At 60.4% G+C, this 9,663-nt stretch overlaps 1 protein-coding gene across 1 annotated transcript; it reads right to left on the bottom strand.

Moving 5' to 3' along the window:
* Positions 1-208: 208 nt before the first annotated feature.
* On the bottom strand, positions 209-7,974 carry NCLIV_028610 (hypothetical protein; the record flags this gene model as incomplete). Its single annotated transcript, XM_003883055.1, has 8 exons — positions 209-1,303; positions 1,774-1,976; positions 2,287-2,470; positions 2,821-2,898; positions 3,328-3,417; positions 3,678-3,854; positions 4,229-4,346; positions 4,865-7,974. 8 exons carry the CDS (start codon positions 7,972-7,974, stop codon positions 209-211), a joined length of 5,055 nt encoding a protein of 1,684 aa, XP_003883104.1.
* Between the last annotated feature and the right edge of the window lie 1,689 nt (positions 7,975-9,663).

Raw genomic sequence — 9,663 nt, 5'->3', positions numbered from 1 at the left:
GCCCTCGACTGCGAGGCGTCCGCGTTAGCCGCTTCTCCCAGACAGCCCGAAGGTACGATTGCACATGGACCGAAAAAAAGTGCTTCTTGTCGAGTCCTGAAATGGTGCCCTGGCCGACTTCGTTACCGTTTTGCTGGGACTGGCAAGGCGTCGACACAGCTCGGGACGCAAATGTCTCCTAGCACCTTGTGCTGTCGCGACTTCTAATTCACTCCGCTTCATCTTCATCGGTTACGCGTCTCTTTTTGTTCCCTTCACCGTCGCTATCATAAATGCCTTGCTCGTTCCCTTCGAACTCTGCCTCTGCTTCCTCGAACTGGTGTTCGTAATCACTTCCTTCTTCATGCCGGTGCTTCTTCTTCTTCGCCTTCTCTCTCTTCCGCTTCTTCTTATCTTTTTTGTGTTTCTTTGCCTTCTTCAACTTGCCCTCATCACTCATTGCGTCTTCGCCATCTTGAGGTTCGTACGCGTCGCCAGGTTGTTCTTCCTCGGGCAAAGCATCCCCTTCCGGTGCCGGTGGGAGATCGTCCTGGGATTTCGGTGACCCGTCTACTGATTCGTGGGCCGCCTCGACGCCACCTTTAGACTCCATTTCGTCGACGTCATGCCCATCTCCAGAGTCCGCAGGGACCCGCGAAATGTCATCTCTTTGCTCTTCGCCCTCGGCAGTTGCATCGCCGACTTCCGCCTCATACGTCGTCCCTTGATGCGCTCCCCTTTGGTCTGTCTCGCCTTCGGCTCTCTCTCCCTCAGCGTCCGTTCCCTCAGCGTCTACTTCGGAGCGCCGTTCTTCGTCCCCGCCTTCCCGATGGCGGCGTTTCTTCTTCTCCTTTTTCTGTTTTTTAAGTTTCTTCTTCTCTTCCTTCTCGCGATGGCGCCTCTTCTTTCTCTCTCGCCTGTCCTCGTCCTCGCCTTCCACGTCCCCTTCGCCTTCCTCGGCTCGCTGTCTCTTCTTCTTCTTCTTCCGACCTTCGCGGTGACCCCTCTCGTCGTCTGGCTCCACGTGCTCCTCGCCGTCTTCGTCGTCATTTAAGAAGTCTCGATCGGGGTCTTCCTGAGCCTTTCCTCGCCGCTTGTCGCCTGCAGCCGCCTTGCCTCGCTTCTTGCCGGCTGCTCCGCCGTCCTCCTCTTCTCTCTTCAGAGGGAGAGTCGCCGCAATCTCCTTCGCTTCCAACATCAGGCGCTCCGCCAACTCCAGCTGTCTCTCTTGCTCTGCCTCTTCTTGCAGCAGTTTCTGTTGCTTCTTCTCCTGCGCTGAACGCCGCAGCTCCTCCTGGTCGCGGCGCTGAGCCTCCCGCCGCTCCTGAGACACACACATCAAACACGACTCGCGTGCAGTCGGGGAACCGAATTCAACCACGCCTCGCAGCATCTGAGTAGTCGTTGTCTCTCGCGCTGTCAACGCAAGTGACAACCGTCATTCATCTATCACGCTTACAACCTAACGTCCGCTGCCTCCATTCGCTCCACGGGGCCCACCCGAGCCCTCCCATCGGTATAGAAAACACGCGTCCCGCCGGCAATCCTGCCTCGCATCCACCCACGCTTGGCCACTGTATCCAGAGAAGACCCCGTCCCTCCCGTCTACCACTGCATGCATCTGCTGGTGCGTATGCAGTGCGGCCTTGAGGACGGCACATACTCTGCAATATACACGACACACACTCCGAAGCAGCCGAGCTTTCCGTCCCTGTCGCGAGGTTCCGGTTCGCTCGGTGGCGTGTGGTGCACAGACGAGAGGCTGCGGGCGGAGGTTGCGGTAACGCCACGCACCTGTTGCTCTTTCCAGTTCTGTTCGATGAGTGGCAAACTTTTCTTCAAATGCGGCAGAATCTTGTCCCTGCTCTTCATCAGCAGCGTCTCGAGCTGCTGAAGACTCGGCAGCTCCTCTGCACCGTCTGGGGCGATCGCCACCGTCCCGTCAGACCGCGCTGCATTCCGCTCGAGACTCTCCAGCGCACTCGGCGGCAACAGCCCTGCATCGACCACACAAAAGAGAGAAGCGCAACGAGTTCGTCTCTGACATCTCTGACACGAGATACCTGAGCCCGAGAAGTGTGCACGTGCAGGCAAAGGCGTACACTGGAGCGCACACGCTTCCGGTCAGCAGACACTGTCGCACACAACATGCCGGCGACACACTAGAAGGCCGGTCCCGGGCTCCACCGATGCTGCCAACCGCGAAACATGCACATGTGGAAAAAGCCCTAAAGGGTCTGGGCAAGGAACGCCCCATTTCCACCGAAGCTAGGTTGGTGCGTTTCTTCGCTCGGGCTGCTCACGCACCATGTCGAACTTGTTTCAGAGCGTGAGGGTCGAGATGGCCCCAGCTCCGCTTGGCGTACATCAGCCGCGTCAGGATCTGCACGATCCCTTGGCACATGCAGAGCAACTCTCTCATCACTTGCGGATCCTGCATCTTGTCTCGCATGCGCAAGTCGCTACACACGCGCGCGTCCATGCACACCGCCTGAGCAAGAGACGAACACAGGAAAAAAGGCGGTCGGACACACGCAGAAAATGTCACCTCCGTTTTGGTGAACGAGGCGGGCAACAAGCCGAAGGCTTAAGGTACGTCAGTTTCTTCTGGAAACCACGTGCCGTGCTAGACTAGCCTCCCCGACTTTCTGCGACGCCGAAGAGAGAAGGCGCGGGAACGGAAGGCAGGCAACGACGTCGACACCCTCTCGCCAAGCCTCCAACGCAGAGGAAAGGGGGAAAAGGTAGGTTGGCGAACTTCGAGACTACGACCGCTTCTCCTGTGACTTTAGGGTCGATTCGCTGTTCTAAAAGCGTAGAGAGAATATCGGGGGCGCTTACCAAGTTGTACGCAATTCGCAGGTCGTTTGGCCACCGCTGCATTGCAGCCTGGAGGAGGAGAACTGCAGCGTCAAATTTCTGACAAGGCAAAAATTCACAAAGGCGACACGAAAGACCTCCATGCGAAAAAACGCCGACAACGGGCAACGCCCAAGACCCCTGCTTGAACGGGTGACCCTCCAGTCTCCGTTTTCTTGTAACCACCGACTGCTAGAGCGCACGCGTCTCCCCCACGCGACTCCTCTCGGCGCCAACAGAACGAATTCCGCCGGTTTCCCCCGAAAATCTTTTCCGCAGTGTCAGAGCCGCCGAGGCCGCGCTCCAAAGGGTTGAACGGGCGGTTTGCGCCGCCGCCTACGACAACGTTAAGGTCTCTGCTCCAGTGCAACAGGCCACTCGGAGACTGTTTCAAGCGCGGGCCTTCGCCACGGCGCCGGGGACGGCCCAGCGGCCTGCCGGTGGGGAAGGCGACACCGCAGTCGGCTCCCGAATTGGCGCAAATCGTACCATGCAGTCGTACAGCAGGCGCCCCATGAGGAGATACAGATCCTTCTGCATCGGGGCAGCTTCCAGAGCGATCATCAGGTGGCGAAAGGCCTGCAAAGGACAGGAAAGGAAAGTGGAGCACTGCGACTTGCTGCGACAACGAGCTTGGGGCAAAGGGGTAAATCTTCACGCGACGCGTACTGCCGACCCGAAAGACACTCTGGGGGGATTCCCTCTTGGGCGGAAAACCGACTGGGAGGCGCGAACGGAAGTCTTCTTTCTCTATGGCGTTCAAGCGCAGTGTCTGCGGCGACTCCTGGCTCCAGAATAAAAAAGGCGAAGGCCGGGCCTCCTGCCAAAATCACTCTTACGCGATGGAGTTTCTGATGGTCAGCTTTGGACACATCCTCCGTGAGGCGGATGTCGGGCCTCTCAGTGAGAGCGAGCGCCGCGAGCAGGAGCCCGCAGTTTGTGTGGATCGTCGCTTTCAGTTCGGTGTTGCATCCCGAACACTCGAGGAGAAGCCGCAACATGCTCAGGGCTGTTTTCTGGAACCAGGGAGAAGACCGGAGGCAGATTTGAAACGCAGCAACATGCAACCACAAAGTCGGCACAGAAGAACAAGGTGTCCTTGGCTCCCACGGGAAAAGGCGCAAAAAAATTACGACTACGCATTGCACCTAAACGGCGCACTGCACAATCTGGAAACACGACCCCACGGGACCCGGGCATACGAGCCTCGGCACCCACACGCAGGCCGCGGTTCTCCTGAGGGATTCCTCGTTTCCGCCAGCGCCGAGGCTGCCTTGCGAGACACTGGGGGAGCGGCACTCCAGGGGTATCGCCGCTACACGAAAGATGCGCCTTCCCGCTGACGCCACAAAGGTTCCCGCGTCACTGCACAGCCGTCTCTGCAGCGTACCGTCAAATTCTCCTCGGCCAGCAGGACTGCGAGGCCGTTTGCCGCGTGACAATTGCTGGGAGAGGACTGGAGCGAGAGCGTGAAGAAATACCGGGACTCTGCCAGCGCCCCGTTAGCCCTGTGCGAGACCGATTCAAGGACATAGCCGCGAGAGAGGGGGGAAATAAGAAGTCAACCCCCTTTTTCGCATGTGACCGGCGCTTTCCCCGTAGTCGACGTGGACAAAAAGCTGGTTCAAGACGTGACACATGTGCGACCGCGAAGACGCCTTCTACGACGTTCGTGCACGCATTTTGGAACGCAAGCGCACGCACACATATCCATGTCTCCAGCGACACCAACGCATTCCTGTATCTCTCTGTATGTATAGAGTGGTTTTATACAGTCTACGGTTGATACGTTTTGACGGCGGTCACGCGCGCGTACGAGGCGCCGTTTCCTGTTCCCGGTCCTTTTGCATGTCCTCGTCATTCTCGCTGGTCTTCAGAAACGAAGAGCGGTGAAGAGGCGCGACGACATGTACGCCCCTGTTCCGCACGTGTTTGCTGCGCGCGTCACTTCTGGGTTGCTCGTCACTGGCTCTTTCCCGACACGGCGGGAGCGAAGATAATCTCATACGTAACTCCAGCGGCTTACTTTTCAATGCTTTGTTGCTGGAGCAGGCGCTTGGCCTTGAGGCGCTGGAGCACGGCGACGAAGGTCAGAGCGAACGGGTCGCGTTCGCCCCCGCGGTTCTTAAGGCCCGCCACTCGCAAGGCAGACGTCAGCGCGGCCTCGATCTTGCCGCACCCCACAAAGATCTCAGCCAGTGTCAGTGCCGCGTCGGCGGACGCTCCCCCGGAGCGCAGGGCGGAGGGGGTGGAGTTCAGAGCCGCGGTGATGCCTGTCGCCTTGGCAGCCTCGCACAGGCGCTTGGCAGCGAGGATGTCTCCTCGCTCCGCAGCTAGTCGCGCGCGGAGGAGCCATGCAGAGGGGACAGCGAGCGTTGTCGCTCCTGGATTCCGCGCGCCTCCAGGAGACGCCGAAGACCCGCACAGTTCTTTGAGATATGAACTGGCGGAGCTGTACGACCCGATCGACATCAGAACGAGAGCGAGGTTGAACGCGACGAGCTGACTCAGCGCCAGCGTCGACGCAGCTGTATAGGCCGCGGCTTTCCCGCCTTCGGAGCCGCCAGGAGGCCCAGCGCGGCCGCTCGTCAGATGTTTGTCGTCAGCTGGACTCGCCCCACCTACGCCTTGGTCACCAGTCACCTTCGCCTCCGAGCCTGGACTGCCGTCGCTTCTTTTTTCCGCGCTTCCGACGCCGCGCTCTTTTGCCTCCGCGGTCAACTGGTCCAAGACGCGGGTCAACAGCAGGCGGGCTTTTTTCGGGTAGCTGGCAACCAGGTATAGGACAGCCATGTTGTTCAGCAGCTCGAGAGGCAGACCCTCGGGCATGGCCACCCGCCCCGCGAACACGTCGTCGAGGCTCGCCACTTTGGCAACCTCGTCGTCGACAACTTCTGCCTTTCCAGCCAGCGACGCGGGCGCCTTCTCGTCCCCGCCCGCGTGCAGCTGCTGTTGGGCGAGAGCGAGGCGAACAATGGTTTCGTACGCCTGGAGACAGGGGCGCTGAAACCGCGGATCTTGGCCCGTCACGAGAAGGGACTCGTAACAGCGGGCGAGGAGCATCCACGTGGCAGGGTCCTCTTCGTTCGCTTCTGCGGCCTTCTTCAACTCCTGCAGCGCGCGCTGGTACAGCCGCAAGCAAGCGGTCAGACCTGCGTTTGCGGCGCCGCCTCGCGCTCCCTCGGCTTTGCCGGACGGGTCTTTTTCCGCGCGATCTGCGCCGTCGGCTGCCCAGAGGCCCCGCTGCTCGGCCTCGGCCAGCAGGGCACATCCCATGAGCCGGCGGACCTCGAAGCTGCGAGGAAGCAGACGCAGCAGACTCTCGAGAAGCCCTTGAGCCTCTATGATGCGCTCGACTCCGCCCAGGAGTAGGAGACACTGCGCGAGTCGAAACACGGTCGCAGGGTGTCGCGGCCGCAGCTGCTGCGCCCGCTGCAGCTCGCCGACGGCTCGCCACGTCTGGCCTTGGAGCTGGAGCAGCCAACCCTTCAGGTAGCGTTGCTCAGCGAGAAGTTCGAGGGAGAACGGCGGGGGCTGGGCGACGCGGAGCAAGCTTTCTGCCTGTCTCAGGTCCCCGACGAGGAGACAGCGGGCGGCGAGTTGGAGGAGTACGGAGGCGTCGCTCGGACAGCAGCGGTGAGCGGCGAGGAGAAGCTGCTGCTCGTCAACGAGCTGCGACGGACCGGGCTTCACGAGGCGCGCGAGGCCACACAGCGCACCTTGGTGACTGGGGTCGATGGCCACCGCGCGCTGGAAGGCTCGGCGCGCTTCGGAGTGGCGAGACAAACGGAGAAAACACATTCCTGCCGCAAAGCGCAGATCCGCGGCATAGCGTCTCGGACAGAAGCCCGCACGGCCCTTGGCGGCGGCAGACGGCGGCTTGGCTTCGGGAACCGGCGGAGACGAAGCGACCGTCTTCACCACGACAGGGTCGGAAGACGCCGAGCTCTGGACGTCAGGGACCGGGGAGTAGGCAATCAAGCGGCAGTAGTACTGCAGGGCGTCTTCCCACCTTCGTTCGTACACGGCGCAGCTCGCCAGCCCGAGGAGCGGCACCGCGTGGAGCGGTGTATGGACAGCTGCCAATCGGAAGAGTTCCTCGGCGGCCTTCACCTCGCTTGCGCTCTGCCCCAGGAGCATTCCTTGCTCCTGGGGCAGAGCAAAGGCGTGCGACAGGTGCGGCCCAGGGGCGCCGTCGAGCGGGACGCCGGGCGCTCCCGGCGCTGCACTTCCTGGGCCTCGTCCTCCTAGAGCTCCTGCTGCGCCTCCAGAAGGTCCGGAGACGGTCGTCGCGCCAGGCGGTCCAGCTGGCGGGTTCGCGGCGTCGACGTTGAGAAGGAGAGCCTTGGCGATCTTCAGAAAGGCCGCACTGTTAACCGAGAGCAGGTGGGGGTCTTTGCGCATCAGGAGCGGGATGTCGACGCCGCCACCCTTCTTCCGCGAGGCCTCAGGCAGGCCGGCGGCAGCCTCAGCTTTCTGTCTCCACTCTTCACTCTTCAGCAGTTCCTCGTGGCGGGTGACTTGGTCGCGCGCGCGCAGCGCGGCGTGCGTGTGATGGGCAGCCATCGCCGCATCCACGAAGACCCGCCAGTCGCCATCCCATCCAGCCCGCTCGCCGTCCGCAGGCTCAGAGACCTCCGCGGGCCCAGGTTCGCGACCTGCCGTCAGGTGCGACGCGCCGTGGAGGCCGCGAAGCCGTGTCTCGGGACTCGGCGCGGGCGGCAGCTCCGCGAGAGGCTGGTTGGAGATGTCGCTGTTGGAGTACAGCACCGTGTTCGCGCAGTAGTCGGCGTCTTGCAGAATCGAGAGGAAAGAAGAGGCGTTGTGGTTCGCGTGGAAGTGGAGCGCGCAGTCCAACCAGTGGTGCAAGACACAGACCTCTCGCTTGAGCATTTCGCCAATCAATCGGCACTCGGACTCATCCACAAACACAGAGACTCCGGTCGGAAACTCCCCGTCGTCGCCGCGGGAAAGGCGCTCGCCAGGCTGCCGCGAAGACGCGAGATCCGGTGGCGGCGCCGCAGGCAGGATCACATGTGTGTTGGTGTCTTTGATCGGGAGATACAGCAGCTCGGAGAAGCTGGCGGATCTCCCGTTGCGATGCCGCACGGCGGCCGAAAAAGGGGACTGCGCCATCTTGCCCGGGAGCGACTGGGACAGCTCGGGACCACGACGCGAACGATGCCGACGCGGTAGGAACGTGCGGCGATGGACAAAAACAAAAGATCTCGCAAAGGCAGAGGCGTGAGAGGCAACCCTTTGAGCAGCTGCATGCATGCGGCAGCCTACTCCTGCAGACCGCGGGACTCACTTCATCTTCTCCGACGCTGTAGCCGCCCACGATCCGAGATCCCCCGTCAGCCAGGCACAATACGCTTTCCGTCAGGCTTTCCTTGAAGGTGCCCGAGCTCTTTTCTCTGCTGGGCAATTCGGGAAGGTAAGAGACAGACAATTATGCGCTGTCGCACTATGGAGTTTGGGCTCGTTTACGCGACAAAAAACTGTGGAGGAAAGTGGAAGACACACTTGCGATCGAAAGCGCAGCGGAAAACAGACTGTTTGCGGCTTGGTCATCAATCTGTGCCGCGGGCTTTCGGAGGCGAAACCGTAAATTGACGGGAAAAAACAGACGGTCACAACGCACACCTGCGCGGCGAGTCCGAAAAGGGAATCGAAACAACAGAGGCGGTTGGGCCTCCGCGGGCACCTTTGAACGCGCAAGGAACACGATGCTTCCGCAGAAAAAGAACAAGTCGGAAAGAACCTTGGGGAACTGGGGCACGGCGCTCCGGGAAGGCCTTTTCAACCCTAGAGCGAGAAGTGGAGACGCTGCGCGGGACGAGCCCCAAGTGAACAGAAACGCGAAAAAGACAGGATCTCCTCAGACATGCGGCTTTCTTGCTACAGAATATACGCTTCAGGAAAGACGATGAAAAAAACGAGGAAAACACAGAAATCCGCAGAAAGACGGCCCCGTCACAACTCTCTGGCCGACCTCTCCATTCGATGCCTGTACCGACCCACCCCACGGACAATGATAGGTTGGGCGAAAAAAAGAACGTTCTCCACGAGCAATCAAATCTAGAGGGGTAGAAACTAAAACCAGTACGCAAGCCGCGGGTATCGCTTCTTCCTCGCTTCCTCTCTGTGAAGTTCGCGACGCCTCTCCCGCCCTCGACGCTGTGACTCCTGGCGTGCTTCTTTGCGAAGAGGCAGCCCAGTCTACCGTAAGCACATGCTGTCGCTTGGAGACCGTGCAAAATCGATGGAGGAAAATCTGTCGCCCAAGGAGTTCCACAGATAAATTTAGAATGGGCAACCGGGGAATCTTCGTTGCATCGCGTGTGTGTCGCAAGACGCATTATTACCCTTCGCTTCCACATCTCTCTGGCCCGTGTTTTTCGCCCGTCCGAGGCTGCAACTGCTTCTCTGTCTCTCGGCGTCATGTGCTCAGCGTGAGGAGCCGATCAGAGACACAACCGCGCGCTCAGGTGTCGATAGACAACCACGTAGACGTGGATTTCCGTTCCGAGATGAATAGATGCATGGATGTGTGGATGGGAGTATAGGCATTTTGGGCGTTTGTCTGTATGAGTTGATGCATGCGTGGATGCGCTCACTGCGACTTGAAGCAGGCGAAGTTTGAGAGATGCGCATCGCGACTGGCCGGGATCTCTGATTCGAGGAAGACTTCGGCCCACTACCAGGTATGTGCGTACTTGTGGCGTGAAGAAACGGCGCGGAGTTGAAGTGTGCTGAGGGTTCTGATCAAGCGAGGGCTGACAGTGACGCCGTCTCACGGGCACGAGCGCTGCGGTCCGTCGA

The sequence above is a fragment of the Neospora caninum genome, chromosome VIIb (genome assembly GCF_000208865.1).
Source record: "Neospora caninum Liverpool complete genome, chromosome VIIb".
In the NCBI taxonomy this organism is placed as follows: domain Eukaryota; phylum Apicomplexa; class Conoidasida; order Eucoccidiorida; family Sarcocystidae; genus Neospora; species Neospora caninum.
Note: the sequence above shows the minus strand (reverse complement) of the source record. Positions and strands in the feature narration are given on the sequence as shown.